Source organism: Malurus melanocephalus, unplaced genomic scaffold (assembly GCF_030028575.1).
Source record: "Malurus melanocephalus ecotype Western Australia unplaced genomic scaffold, MMel_1.1 scaffold_17, whole genome shotgun sequence".
NCBI classification, from domain to species: domain Eukaryota; kingdom Metazoa; phylum Chordata; class Aves; order Passeriformes; family Maluridae; genus Malurus; species Malurus melanocephalus.
The window spans coordinates 765,643-781,504 of record NW_026623249.1 but is presented as its reverse complement, the minus strand read 5'-3'; the positions used below and the strand labels follow the sequence as shown (position 1 = coordinate 781,504).

Sequence of the window (15,862 nt, the reverse complement as noted above, 5' to 3'; positions counted from 1 at the left end):
AAATGTTGCCTGCAGAATGCATTCTCTTTTAAAGGCAAAACACATTTTTAGTGCACATTAGTAAGAGCTTAAGACTTGTTACCAGGGCCAGCTGAGAAGCTGATTTGAAACTAGGACACCTGGTCTCTGTACCCTGCTCTGGCATTGGCATGTTTGGGTGACCATGAGCAAGTCATCTCCATGATGCAGGGTTGATTTTTTTTTTTTTTGTCTGTAAAGGGAGGGCAGTGACAGAGGCCTCCTTGTGAGGTATTTTGAGATGTGTTTGTTGTAAGAGGGGGATGGCTTCCTTAACGATTTGGAAATACTTAAGGCATTGTTTTGGAGAGCCATTGGTTCTTGATGAGCTATTTAAAAATAGCATTTGTTTATGTAGTAACTGCAAAATAAAATGCTCTGTGACCTTTCTTTTTGGCTCTGTAGCAGTTCATTGGTATTTCCCCAGCAAGTACTTAAACTAGTGGTGCTGATGCTGTGGCAGACACAGATTTAAGTGTTATAGASCAGTTACCAAGTTACTAGCATTAACTTTTTTCAATTTAATCATCTTATTAAACTTAAGGCGTTGAAAAAAGGGGGAGAACTCCTTATTACATTGAATACTTTATAGGGGAAAATCTTAATGATACTTAATTGATAAAATCAAACCATAAAATGGTGTTTGAAGAGTTGGTTTATTTTAAAAGGGTATTGATTYAGGGCTTGGTATAGCTTATTATACACTTCAATATCATCAGAGCTTTGGGTAAGTTCAAAGATTTTAATTGAAACAAAGTTTAGCTCAACAGAGGTTCAGGATGGAGAAAATCCTATTGCCAATACAGCAGAGCAAGAGATGTCAGACATGGATGACACTGAAACAAAACTCATATGTTGAAGGGCAATTCCTTGTGATGATTAGCTGTCCTGGTGGCTGGGCCAGACTGTTTTAGGCCTGAAAAAAGCCTCATCCGCTGCTGCTGAGGCTTGTTGTGGACTTCAGTCTGCACCTGCAAATGCTGTTGAAAGGAATGGGATTGCCATGCTGGTAGCAAATTTAGAAAAATAATTCTCTTTTGTTCTATGTGAGCAATAAAAAAGATCAGGCCAAGAATTTAATTRTGCTGGGGTTGGAGAATTATTTTGGATCTGTTTCATTTTCAGCCTGTTCAATCTATCATGCATGTATGATGTCCTTAAGTTCTGACTCTTCCATGTATCGTGAATGACCCATCTGCTTAGTTACCTTCCAACAGCTCCATGTAATATTAAGCAATGCCTCTATAAACTTGTGCTGTATGAACATCTGGAGGACATGCAAAATATTTGTACCTATTGTTGCATTGGGCGAGATGTAGCAATGGAGCAGCTGCCCAGGCTGGAGACAGGGGAGTCTGTGGGGAGGAGGGCGAGAGCAGCAAAATGAAAATAATCCAGGAAATGAAGCTGTTAGGCATGARTCAGCAGGGATTTCTTCCTATTTAGATGTTCTGTGTGTCAGTGGGAGAGCTTTGTACTGGTAACCTGCTGCTACTTGGTCACATCACAAGATTGTTGCTGTGCTTTCRAGTTACTTTTGTGCTGACAAAAGCAGGAGCAGGTGGAGTCATAAATGAGCCAAGTAGAGGCAGGGCTCAGCAGTGCTTCTCTTTAATTATACAGCTTCTCCAGTCCAGTAAATGGACTTCCGCTCCTTCACATACTGGCCCTGAGCTCTATRCAGTAAATATTAGCTAGCTTATGGGAAGGTTAATTAGAGGCCTCTGATTTCTATCAGAAATGAAGGAAAGGTGATTCTCTTCTCCCAAAAACCTCTGATTTGAGTAGATGACTTAAGAGAGTGCAATATGAACAGGCTCTTGATTGACATAGGATAAGTCTCTCTCCTCCTTTTCACAACATAAGGATGACAGAGGGTGTCTTTTATTATCCTTAACTGGGTTATAGTGAGGGGAGGCTGAGTGGGAGGAAAAACAAGCCTTTTTGCACTCTACGGCTTTGCAGGTTGGAAATACATGTTGTGGAAAAATTGCTTTGAATTTAATTTAACTACATTAGATAACCCAAGACAAAAAGTACTTAATGACATAGAAGATAATTTTAAGCAGAAGAAGTGATAGCCACTGCCCCCACCAAGTAGGAAGAGAGAATTGGAGCTGCTGTCAGGTAAAAGTATGCATAAGGAAATTTTCATCACAAAACCAGTACTAGTGTGTTTTTATGTTGATTTTGCTGTGTTTTGGGGTATCCAACAGAATTAAGGATTTCTGCAGGTATGACTAAGTCTTTCTAGTCTGAACAACAAAAGCATATTTCAGAGGGGATTTTTTTTTTACWTTGCAAAGACAATAGATACCATTTCACCTTAATATTTGACTTCTATATTAATTTAATCTAGGAATATTTTTGCAAATTTTTTATTGTAACATTTTTCATATCTGTGAAGTTTCTCTGTATAGTTGACGGCAGTACTTCCAGAAAGCTGTTGTAAGCACAGAATTTCCTGTGTGTATTCACAGAAGAGACTAAAAATATCTATTCTGRTGCTTCTCTGAAGATGAGTTTTAGCTGTGAACTGAGGTCCACTTACCAGATAAAGAGAGTACTGAGATGAAAACTACCTATTTATAACTTTATCAGGATTTTTAAATGAATGCAGTTATGTTAAAATCTCTGATATTCCCTCTTCTATTCAGAGATTATATAATTTAAAATGATAGAAAATACCTATCCAAAAATGGTTTTGAGTGGTGGTGTTTTGGGAAACATGTTATAAAGCATGAATATGACAAGAAATAATTAGTGCCYATCTTAGGTCTCTGGCTTTATGTTTCCACTGCAATTACTTTGGATGTTAAATTGGATGTCTCCATGTAYTAGGGACAATGTGTTAGATGCCAGCTGTACATTTGCAGATGAGAAAATTATGCCCACCTTACCTCTTGTTCCCAGCCTGTAGAGGTGAGTGTGTGGTTTGGGAGCCTTTTTTATGTTGGGATTCAGTTTTTATACTGGGAGGTTCCCACTGGAGTCTTTTGTGCTGGCCCCACTGAAGATCAAGTTGCAATCATAAAGCTTTAGTCTGTTTATGGTGGAGTCCGAAGAGTGCTCTGCCTCAGCAACATGGTTGAGTTCTCTGCCTCACCAACAGGAGAGACCACTTGTCCTGAGGCAGGGCAGGAGAGGGCAACTTGTKTTATATCTGTGATAGGAGCCTCCAGGTTAAACCAAGTTAAACCTGGTGTGAACTATTCTCAGTTTCTTTCAAATTACCTTCTGTTAATTTTTTTTCTCTCATACAAGCTTCTTACCAGTATAAGCCAAGTGAAACAATATTAACTTTTTAATTTTTAATGGAATATGTGTCTACCTAAATATTTCATTGGAATGTGTGGTAGCTACTACAGCACAAGATTTTGAGGGACATGAAGGATGCAGTATTGATGGAGTACAGTAGGAGAAGTTTTGGTGCTGTGTCAGACTTAAAAGATCACATGTTAACCACGGCCTGCTAATGGTCAGACAGAACTCTGAGGAGAGCAGAAAGCTGGGAGTGTTCCCAAGGCTCAGCCAAACAGGCTTCCTACAGCTCCCTCCCCGTCTCCCAGCCGGTTCCTCTTTCTGCACCCCAACCTGCTCTTCATGTTTCTCTCTTGGATCCTCCTTTAAGTCCCTGCCAAGCAATAAAATGTCAGTGCCAAATGTTCCTGTCCCTGTAGTTCTGTTTTTCTCACAGCTTTCATTAACTGTGACAAGTTCTCTGACTCTTCCTAGCAATTCCACTGCAGAAACACATTTCATAATTCCCCTTTAATTGTGTGCATAAGGAAAAGATTACAATGCACTGAATGGTCTCTGAGGGGCACGCATGAAGCTAGACATCTTACGAAGGCAGGAACAACTGGCTCCTGATCCTTTTTGAATGAAACAATTAATTTGGGTAGGGAAAGCATATGGGAGTTATTTCACTCCTACATGAAACTTGTACAACTGAGAAGCTAAAATTCAATGTTTGCTGCATTATATGCAATTAGTTTTCAGTAGATCTGCCAGAATCTTAATGCTTCGTTTTAAAGGTAATTATAAATCAGTATTTATTGCTTTTATCAATCTAGTGTATTTCTCTTGGAATGTTTCTGTTTTGGTTTCCTTTCATTTTAAGGAGTTCAAAGTTGTAGCATATATTCTATATAGAGAATAGATGGCTGACATTTTASTGAGGACACATATTAAACTTAGACAGGGTATTGCAATTTTTGATGAAGTAGGCACTCTACCAGGGAATGAAAACTCGGGGTGGGGGGATGTTTTCTTGTGTAGTCATGCACTTGGAGTTCATTTTAGCGAAGTAAAATAGGTTTTAAAACTATCAAGGGTTTAATGGATTGAGGGTGCCATCTCGTGGCTGAACCACATGTATCACTGGAAACAGAAAACGCGTATTTGAACATGGAGGGAAGTATGCTATTTTATATTATTGAAAAATATTAATCAAAATCAGCTCTTCTGTAATGGACTGCTTTTATTATAAACTCTTATAGATAGTTAGGAGATCAGACAAATATCCTTACAGATTCTCTTCAAGTTTTCGCATTGGCTTAAATGTGAATGATCACAAGTATGTACTAATTTTTCACTTGTTCATTTTTTCTGAATAATGTATATAATATATCATTTTTCGATGGTGAAGACCATTTTTTCAGTAACCTATCTCTTTGTTGATATACTTTCACTATGGAAATGCTACTTTTCACTTTTTTATTACTTCAACAGATTTAAAAGATTAGGTAGTAGATCTTTGTAGATGAAGTAATCTGAAAAGCAGATTTCCAAAAAAAAAAGGGTGGGATTTACTGCTTTCTGGTGTTGTTTATTTATTTAACAGAACTATTTCTGTATTATTTTTTCTTTATACAGATTATTTAAAGAATCTTTTAGAAGAGTCTGCAGACTATAGGGATACTCAAGGTAAATGTCTCTTTAAAGAAATAACAACTTATTTACTAGTGTTTCCAGATTTTAAATGCATGCAAAATGCTAAATCAGTTATAGAAATATTTTTCTATTCAGTCCTAAGTTTCTCAGCAGAGATACTAAAAGATTGCAAGCCTGTGTTTCAAAAACATTTGGAGCTGGCAGTCATATCAGCTCACCCTTGAGCTGAAACCAAGAGAGAAGAGTGAAGTTCCACAGGCAGTTTAAACAGATATTTTGGGCTTTTTGTAATAGGCAGCCTGCTCTCTTCAGCTATGAGCCTTTTCGGCCTCCTCCTCTCTCTTTGTGCTAGGACAAGCATCCATGTGGCAGAAGTGAACAAGATCAAGGAGCTGCCATAGGTAATATTTAACCTGAGGAGTTCTCCAGTTTGACTTGCCAGAAGCTGCACAAACACAAGTGACTGACGCAAGTTTGTCTGCAAGTGGGGAGAAAGAACAGAAGAAATGAGAAGGAATTGCTGGTGATGGAAAGGACAGGACCATACATTTCATAGTAGTGCAGGATTAAGGTGGTTTTACTTGAGCATATCAATATAATGCACATTCAGGCTGTTTCCTTCCTCAGTGTGTACCTCAGCAGTACCAAAAAYGCTCCCAGTTTCCATTTCATTTGCRTGAGATCCTGTCACATTTGTGCAAGTCCATTACCTTACGGAGGGTCATGCAGATGTAATTGAATGAACTTCAGTAAATGAGTGCCTTCAATGCACTGAGCCAAGTTTCATTTGTCTGCTGATACGACACTGTGAAATATGTCTAATTGGCCTAAWATATATATATTTATTCACATATTTGAGTATGTTGAAGATACAAGCAAAAATATTTTAACTTATGGCTCTTTAAGAGATAGAAAAGTTCATCTTGCACTTCTTATGGGTGTGAACAAAATACTTGCACTGTATATTAAATAGATGACTACTTGAAAAGAGAGCAACCTAAATATATACTTGACATTTTTTGTGGTTTCTCCATCTTCTCTGTTTTCTGTAGTTTCACAGTGTTTTCTGTGCCTTCTTACATCAGAGATAAAAGCTGAAGCTAAATTATAACAACAACTAAGTGTTAATTTGACATTTGACATATTTRATAATCAATCATAGAATCTGGATAGGAAAACAAAATTTAATCTTTACTCACTAAGATCTTTCTTGWAATAAATAAGCTTAACTTAGTTCTGACTTTGCTTAGTTGTTTAATTCCACTGCAGAGGCTGAGAGTGAGGGGTGGAGTGGAGAGGCAGACTAGGTTTTGTTATGATTAGTACTCTTGGATAAAGAAACCAAATAGCACAGTTCTTCATGTTGATCTTCATTTGAATATATTACTTCAGCTAGGTGGTATTGTGGAATGCTCTTTSTTGCCAAAAAGCACTTTATTGTTTACAGACTTTGACTCTATAGATTATTTTATGTTGTTGTTTGGATTCATTTAGTCTTGGCTGTATAAGGAGTCCTGAGATCCTGGAACTTTCCCTTCAATAGCCAGCAAATTTTATCATTTTCTCTGAAATTCCTCAATCTTTCTTGAAGTCCATGAATAAAATTTAAGGTTTTAATAAGTATAGTAACTAAGAGATGAAAGAAAGTGTAACRGAAAGAATAAGGTACTCAATTCCTGTCTTTGTGAATTTAGCCAAATTTCCCTTCATCTTGTTTCATATGGGTGGGAGCTGGGGAGTGTTTTGCCTGAAGCAGCTCTAACATTTCCTAGTAAGAGACCACCAGCTATTTTTCAGCAGGCTTGTTTGATACCATGACATGTATATCTAAACTTAAATTTTGATCAAATGCTTGATATATGCTATCTATTTTAGCTGTTTGACTCTTTGCTTACATTGCCTCAGTTCATGGCAATCTTGTACAAAAATTCTCCTTCAGTTGGCTTAGGAGGAGCTTTTGTCCACATCTGTTTCATTTTTTATATGGCTGTGAGTTCAGAAAGCTCTATATTTAACATACTTCCTTTCTGAATGTGACTCAACAGTAGTACTGTAGAACACATATACTTCCCTTAATATTCTGATGATTATATAGGAAAAAATATCAAGGCTTTGATTTAACCTGGCTTGGTAGGTTTGCCTGTGGACTTTTAACCAAATGCATTCCTTTCTTTGAAGTGCTTGACTGTAATTCAATTACTCAGAAGGCACTAAATGCTATAGAGATTACATTTTATCAGAACAGTTTTTCTGCCTTCAGTTAAATGTCTTTTTTTCTGCTTAAGTTTGGATAAGATCATTGTATGGGATGGATCCTTGGACTGAACACTCACTGTGTTCACATAATCATTTCATAGAACTGAATTTTGCACTTACAGCTTAGCATATGTTTGAGAAGGAATTGCTGGTTATTAAATATCCATATTTAATAAAATTGCTTAATAATAATATTGTTACAAATATTTGSTAACTTTTTTTTCAGGTTTTTTTTTTCTTCTGGTATTACAATTTTGAAGTTTAGAAATTTGAACTTTGCTATTATCTTGAGGTACAGCAAAACTAAAGGCAGAAGAAAGAAATGGCAAAGTTCTGTATAATTGTTCTAGGTGATCTTCCATGACTAGCACTGATAGCATTTGGGTAAAATGGCTAAAGCTTAGTCTCTACACAGTCTCTATTCAAATGCTGTTAACTCTTCTGCTGTAAGTAGAGCAAGTAATTTGTTGTGTGAGAAACCRGAATTTAATTTTGGTTGTGGTCTGTTTTGAGTAACTGTAAGAAATGATTGACACTGTTGGTTGAAGCAGTTACTTGCTAGGGCACACTTAATAAACCATGATCCAAAGACTTGGGGATTTATGGGAAGTGTTCATGAATGCAGTGAGTGTACAATAAGGACCTTCAGTCTTGGAAAGAAGTGGAAATGGAGTATGGTATCTGCTTTACATTGTACCAATGCTATCTGGTCTATTTAACCAAAACACCATTCTTTCATCTTTCAGATGCTTTAGCTGTTGTCATAGAAGTTGCAAACCATGCCAATGACATCATGAAGCAGGGAGTAAGTATTTTGCCTTATGAAGCTGGCTGATTGAAGGGGTTTTTTTTCTCTCTCTCTTTTTTTTTTATTTTTTCCTTAAAAAAAGTAATGAGTGCAAGGGCAAATACTTTCCTTCTGCTTTTTTCCCCATAGGATAACTTCCAGAAACTTATGCAGATCCAGTACAGTTTAAATGGACACCATGAGATCGTACAGCCAGGAAGGGTAGGTGCCCCACATGGCATTCAGCAGATTGCACTGAGAATGCAGCAGAGGTGATATGCAAGCAAAGGCCAATGCTGGAATGTACCAAGAAGAAAATTGATCTATCATTTCATTATTTGGTTCCAACAGTCAAATGAATACTGCCTCTCCATACATGGGGTGTGGTTTTAGATATTTAACTGATGAAAATTAGAATTTTTAGAGTATGATTCCTTGCCAGATCTTGCAGGTAGGTTTTTGTCCTCAAGCTTAGTCTTGTCATGGTTTCAAGGGCAGCATGAAAAACTGTAATGCAGTCATCCACACTCACTTTTAGGGAAACCTAAGGATAAACAGCTTTTCTCAGAAAGGGAACCTTGAATCCCAAAACTTCTGCATCACTTCTAGTGTAGTAATAATAATCACAATCATGATAATTGTGAAAAAGACACCTCATTTGCATGATTTGTGCCCCAAAATGAGATTTTGCATTTCTTGTTTTAATTTACTAGGTCTTTTTGAAAGAGGGAACACTGATGAAGCTGTCACGGAAGGTCATGCAGCCACGAATGTTTTTCCTGGTAAGATGCTGTGTATGTTGCTCTGTGTCTAATATAGTATAATTTCAAATGGTTAACACATTACACTTAAAACATAAATAATAACTGCAGGTAGTAGAAAAAGTTACTAATTATTGCTGTTCTATTTAGTCAGTTCTCATTTAGCGATATTGTCTGTGGCATATGCATGATTTCAATAGAAAACCATTTGTCATTAAAATGTACTATTTTGAACAATGCTCATTTGAAATCTGAGAGCTTTCATGGGAAGACATTATTTGTGGTACTGCAGAAGGTATCAGAGTTCCTTTATCCCTCTTAGCTGTACCAAATCTTAAATCATAGAACTCTYGTTGCTGCTACTGCACCCTTCCTTTGCTTTTCTCCTTCCTCCCCATCTCCCTCCTCTTCTTGCATCCCACCACCCCCACTACCACTCTTCCCATTGCTGGAGTCCATGTGCATCCTGAGCAGAGCATTGAGTAGAAGTTAAGTGCTGGCTTCTCTTCCTGTCTCTRCTATGCTTTGTTTTGAAACTTCTGTGTATCTCTAAAGTTTCTGTTTCCACTYGAACCTTTTGTTTATCTCTTCTATTTAGACAGTAAAGCAGCTGTTATCCTGTAATTTATGGCATTATTGCTCCACAGTCCTGACTGAATTCTGTCYTGATGCTACTGTAGTATGAAGAAATATTTCTCTAGGCAGTCCTGGACTATGTATTATATCAGTTATGGAAATACCCTCAAAAATCTGATGCTATCTCAAGCTGAACTTTCTCATACCAGATATTGCTAATTTCAGTGTCTCTGTCTTGGWTTTTGTTTGTTTTGKTTTTGGGGCAAGGGATTTGTTTGGTTTGGGGTTTTTTTACATATAAATGGTACAGGCTAGTGTTTATAACATTACACACAGTGGTTTTTCCATTTATCATGTGCAGGTTTAGTAAGGCTCCTGAAACATTTTGTTATTTTGCAAAGAACTGCATAGCAAAAACTTTAGAGATACTTCTGGTTTTGGTGTTTGTTTATGTGCAGTAAATTTGGAAGTTTGGATCCATGTGTTGAAGAGCACAGAAAATACAAAAACTTTTTAACTGTGCAGTTAAATGCACCAAATGAATCCAAGCCTCTAAAAATAAAAAGTAGATGCACTTTCAACTGGTAAAATTCAAAAGTTATGGTTAAGTTTGTCCTTACGATCATAAATTGTTAATCCATTCTGCTATCTCCTAGTTTCTGGATTACTTTGATTTATTTGAATGGTTAATTCTAACATCCTTTTAAAGTAGTTTGCTGTATTATATACCTGTGTACACGAGAAGCATTTTTGTCCCTTTTSACAGCCTGTTCTTTGACATGCATACACTGTTTACCCACATGCCAGAGGTATATTTACACAAGAAGGACATAAATAGATACCTATTGTTATCTAAATTCATACTTGAAAACGTTTCTTGGATTCTAAGTGGAATAATAGGAAGTAGAGGATGTCCTTCTGGACAGTTATCTCAGTGCTRTAGGAGCTCTGTACTTTGAGTAAAATGCAACTGAAATTATCTATCTTTTAACAATCTTTAGTCATAAAAAGTATTCTGTATTGCAGTTCAATGATGCCCTGTTGTATACTACTCCAGTTCAATCAGGGATGTACAAACTCAACAACATGCTGTCAYTGGCTGGAATGAAGGTGAGTCACTTGTTAAAGGGAGGCTTTCTCCAAGTCTACTTAAATTCAGGCGTTCAAATTTTGAAAACACAACTGTTTAGTGTTGGCAAAAGATAATAAATATGCTTATGTTCCAAAGCAATCCTACAGGCTTAATTTTTTTTGCRTAGTATGGCCTGTGGGATTGCTATCTAGGTTTCCCTTAAAAAAACCCTGTTGCCACAGGATCATCATGGCTGGGTTTCACCAAGTGTTGCCCTACTCTGAAATAGTCTGCCTCCTTGTTTTTTGTATTGTATTTTTAGACTGCCTCACTTTTGCCTTTTAATTGCTTTTTTATTGACCATATACATRGATGAGGCATCTTTGCCTGTTAAACTCCAGGAGGATCAATTCTCTGTAGTTTATAGAGATTTGTTAACTGTGAGGGAAGATACAGCTTTTCCTCCTGAGCSTGTGTGAAAAGCATCAAAGTTAAGCCCTGAGCCCCTCTAGGTAATGAAAAGGGACACACACACACACCCCCCCCCCATAGAATGGCTCAGTCATTGACTTGGCAGTTAATGAGAACAGCAAATCATTGCCTTGGGACTCATTGTCTCCAGTCCTGTCAGAAAAAATCACCGTCCAGTTGCAGTACAGATCTGGCACTCAGGTCCAAAGTTTCACAGCCAGAGCTACAAAATCTCATTTGCCAGCAGATGTCTTACAGTGTCTCAGACCCACTCTTGTCTTTAAAGCCCCCTTATGTTTGAGGTTTGGTAGCTGAGAAGGATCAACAGGGCAGTGCAGCCCTTGCCTGCTCTGTGGTACACCAGTGAGCTACATCTTGTCCTGCAGCAGCAGTGCCTTCTTTTGCCAAGTTGCAGGAGGTGCTTGGGGAARCATGCCTGGAAGATGTCTGACAGCTCTTGAGCTTCATTCCCCTGTACATCTCCAGTGTTTTTGTGAGGGTTTCAGTGAAATAAAAGGATGGGGTGCATGTAATCTGAGTGTAGCTGGGCCTTCTGGATTGCCTACTGGGACTATGACTTCCTACTTCTGAGTATTTTCTTCTTAATGTATCACTTCTGCAAAAAAAAAAGTCAGAGATTTTWCAGGAATCAAAATTAAGGCAATAACATAAGTACCATTTGAGTTTGAATGTGAAGTTTTCTCTCTCGGCTGAAGGTTAAGAAGCCAACCCAGGAAGCATATCAGAATGAACTGAACATTGAAAGTGTAGAGAGATCCTTCATTCTTTCAGCGAGGTAAGTCTGTCAAATGAACAATGACTTTAGAACTCTGATTTCAAGCAGTCCACACTAGCTTTTTAGAGCTTGTTTTGCACTTAATGTAATGAAAAGTTACTCTTGGCTAGAGTGATTACAGAATAGAAGGAATGAGTAAATCAGAGTGAATAAAACCATTGTTTGGCTCCTCTTTTTCCCCTTAGGTACACTTCCAGAAACTTCAAATAAATTGAAATATTACCCTTGCCCTGCCTTTCCTTGAGAAGGTTTCAATTTAATTAATTTTAAGCTTTGCTCTTCAGTATTTTTTTGTTCTTATGTAATTACTGATATGCCCTATGTTACCAAATTCTCTATGTAACAGCAAATGATACATAGTCACTGAGCCCAGGCAGCTCTGGTCACCTTCACTGAGATGCCTTTAGCAAAGGCCTGGTTTTATGAAATGTTGTTTTTACAGTGTTTGAGTTGAAGTTTTATATATTCTGACATTTGTGACAGTGTTGATACCAATTAAGAAAGACATGTTTTCTCTTTTATTTAGCAAAGCTGAGCAAGAGCAGACTGCTGCTTTTTATGTGACCTTGTAAATAGTGACATGAGAATGAACAAGGATAGCAGTATCTGTAGCTGGCAGGTTGACCAAGGTTAAYATTGTCAAAGAAGCCAAAGGAAGTAGCTCAATTGTCTGAGCAGTAGTTATTTATAACAACACACGTGAAAAGAGTAATTCTGTATTTCTTCAACAAATTTAAATGTTTCTTATAAGTCTTCCGCACACTGGGGAAAAAAAAATGCATTTCACAGTTAAGGGTATGATTCTGCTCCAGTGTAATGTGAACAGGTCTGTGCTGCTTAGGTGCCTTGGTGACTGGATGTCACACAGACACATAAAGGCATTCAGGAGATGGCATGGAGATAGATTTATTTCTGCTTGACTTGAAACAGAGTTTCCCTTTTAAATCAGTTATTTTAAAAATGTAAAAAATAATTGGAACTTCTGAAAGTATTATCATTTTAAAATACGAGCTACCTATTTTCTACAAAACAGGATAGACTAGTCTTTTTTGATGAAGTGAGTAAATGGTAGATTAAAAGCAACTCCTGGGAAAGATGTGCTGGTCCATAGAGAAGCACCCTTATATACAACATTCTCATCAAATTTGGCATAGTTTGTGATATGTTTTTGTCTTAACCTTGAAATTGCTGGAATTAACATGATATTACCAATTAAGGCTGCTACAATTTGCTTTTTTTTTTTTTGTTTTGTTTTAATGTTGTTGATGTTGCATCTCTGGCGAGCATTCAGCTCTGTTATTTTTATACTTCCTGGAAGCTATGTGTGTGCGAGAGCCCTAAGTTACACAACAGTGACAGAGAGAGGTTGCATCTGCATGGCATGAAGGAGGTGCTGGAGGCCCCAGATGTAAATGACAGTTTTGAGATTATTTCCAGTCTGTCACCAGAACTGGGCCTGTTGTGGTGTAGGAGGGAAGCAACTGGAAAACACTCCTAGCAATAGGTGCTTGCCTTTATTTTTCCTAATGAACTATGTTGTTCCTATTGATAAATATTCTAAATGTGAAGAGAATTTGTATCTTGTCAACCCAGGCTGCATCTGCCTTTGAATGATGCCTCATTCTAACAGCTTATTGGGTCCTATATGGTAAAAAAAATCTTCCAAACTGTTCAAATTAATCTTAAAGGCACTGGAGATAAATTTCACTTCTGTGGTTTTTTTTTTTTTTCAAATAATAAGCATTATGGAGTGGAGTGGAGTATATACCAAAGAAGAAATTCTAAAATGATCCTTCGAGCAGAAACAGGAAAGTGAAAAAATAAGCTGGTGAAAAATTTCTAGTAATAAAAAGTAAGCCAGTTAATAACAGAGATATAGATTAATGCCTTGACAAGAGCCTTTGTCACTTCAGGTTTAGTTTTACTGACTGCATGAGTATTCTGCTTTATGTRGTCTGGGTTGAAGTTTCAGTTTTCCTGGAGTATCTGTAGGAATGTGAATTGCTTTTCATAGGTCAATGCAGTGTTGTACTAGAAATCTCWTCATCAGAAAAACAAATTAGTGCATCTGCATGATGCAGCACTGTATAGAAGTAAAGCTTTGCTCCTGGAAACAACAGACATACCATAGTTATGCCAGCCTGACATGGTCTGGCCCCTCAATAAGGCTGATGAAGAGCTACCCCAGGCAGATAGAGCTTCATCTCCTCCTATCCTAAGGACAGTCAGACAAGGCTGACTCAACTGGGAGAGGTGCTCTAAGGCTCTGATCCTGGAAACAAGAGGGACACACTTCTGAGCACCCTCCTGGGCCACTGAGCTGTTTAGCTCCACTGAGAGCTGTGATGTGTGCCCCCAGCACACGCACTTGAGAGCAGTAGTCATTGCTAGGGTTCTCTCCAGTCCATCTGAAGCTTTCTACTGTTATGTTAAATCTTGAATAAATAAATAAAAAGAATTATGTTTTTGAAACCCAAGAAACCCCTGCAATTTTAGTAAACAATGTCACTCTTGGAAGGATGCAACAAATACTGTCTTTGCAGCCAGGGAAGTGGTGGGACTGGGCAGCTGTGGGGGTGGGCTGGGAATGACAGCTGAAAAAACTGCCTATTTTGCTGCAGCAAACCATTATATCAGTTCAGTTGCCAGAGGCACCACCTTTGCTCCAAAGTTCTGAAAGTTTGTAAACAATYCTAAAGGCTACCACTAGCAAACCTACCAAGCACAAGCTTCCTAGTGGAATATTAGTGTGTAAGTCTGTAGCTCATTGTGCAAACCACTCCTTTCAGAGCAATTGCCACATGACTGGGATGATGGTGGTGCTTAATCTCCAAAATGTGTGCCAACTTTAAATTTAATTAACTAATACAGTTAAAGAAATCTAAGTAAATGTAACCAGATTTTGAAAAAGCTCAACGAGTTGATTAGCGTTATGAATATTACAGTTAATGCAGACCAGTTGTTCTTTCTGGATGAGGAAGCAAAGGTAAATAGAATGAACAAAACGTTCCACTTGGAGTGTGAGATATTGGGATAGGCACTAATACATTGCTTTGCCCTTGAATGTATCTTATTTCCTCTCTTTCTGTTCTGATTTTGTTGCTGTGTATACTAGATTTTTTTTTTTTTGCATGTGTCTCACAGGCTTCCTGTGTGAGCAGCATAGAGTTATTAAAATAGTGGTGTGCCCATGGCCAGAGAGGGTGCTTTGGTGCTGTACATAATCCAGTATACCATGCCAGGCACTCCTCATGCCGTRCCACTTCGTCCTGATACTTTCCTTGTACTTGATTAGTGATCCACCATCTGTAGGATAAAGAGACGGAATAAACTTACCTGTTTATCTCTTTGAGTTAGATTATCCAATGAAAATGTTTTAGGAAAAAAAAAGAGCCTTGAAGGTAGCATGACCTGCTAGGAACTAATAGTTAGGAGTACAAGGCAGGAATAGAGGCCATGCGTTTTTATCTGACAGAAGCTTGGAGTTTCTCAGGGTTAGGTATAACCCTGTGAAGGGTTATAATGTGCACTCTGAGACAGAAGGAAGTGGRGAGAAAGAAGGTTTATTGACGTTTCAGGTTACCTTCAAGGGGGAAGGCCCATGCCTTTATTCTGGGAGCGTCATTTAAATGAGTATTATTCAGGCTRTTCATGGGTCCAGGGAGGAGGGGGAAGCAATGACAGACAAGCCTTTTAAAGAATCACTGGGATTTTGGAAAAAGGAAAGGGAAGGAGGGAATCCTCCTGACATGATAGCAAAAGACACAGAAATATTTTTTAGTATTAGTCAACATAAGGAACTAACACCATGCAAAAGTCTAAAAATCAGTGCCAGTTTCAGTTGCAGTTGTAGATGRTCTATAAACTGAAATTGCCATAGAGTTATGCCAATGTGCGGTAAAGCTAATGGAATTCTAATCAACACTTGCTTCTTATGTTTTAAATGATGTTAAAAATAATAAATTGCTTTTTTGTGTTTTTACTCCAACAGTTCTGCTACAGAGAGAGATGAGTGGTTAGAAGCTATCTCCAAGTCAATTGAAGAATATACAAAAAAGAGAATCACATTTAATCCAAGCAAAAGTCTTGAAGAGGTATATCACACCATTTTTGTTGGTTTGTTCCATTTTTGAATATAAAGTTTCCTTACAAGTGTTTAGAGAAACAAGAGGTATTCTAYGATGAATAATAAAGCAGGATGATACATAATTGAACTCATGGTAGAATAG

The 15,862-nt window shown here is 37.7% G+C and overlaps 1 protein-coding gene across 2 annotated transcripts in view; it reads left to right on the top strand.

The window, feature by feature from the left end:
• FGD6 (FYVE, RhoGEF and PH domain containing 6) overlaps positions 1-15,862 on the top strand; it is a 70,738-nt gene that overhangs the window by 44,156 nt on the left and 10,720 nt on the right. For both annotated transcript variants that reach the window (XM_057386975.1, XM_057386967.1), the window contains exons 9-15: positions 4,897-4,947; positions 7,917-7,975; positions 8,108-8,179; positions 8,671-8,739; positions 10,321-10,404; positions 11,554-11,633; positions 15,625-15,727. In XM_057386975.1, the coding sequence (XP_057242958.1) occupies positions 4,897-4,947; positions 7,917-7,975; positions 8,108-8,179; positions 8,671-8,739; positions 10,321-10,404; positions 11,554-11,633; positions 15,625-15,727 (518 nt within the window). The remainder of the gene's footprint in view (positions 1-4,896; positions 4,948-7,916; positions 7,976-8,107; positions 8,180-8,670; positions 8,740-10,320; positions 10,405-11,553; positions 11,634-15,624; positions 15,728-15,862) is intronic.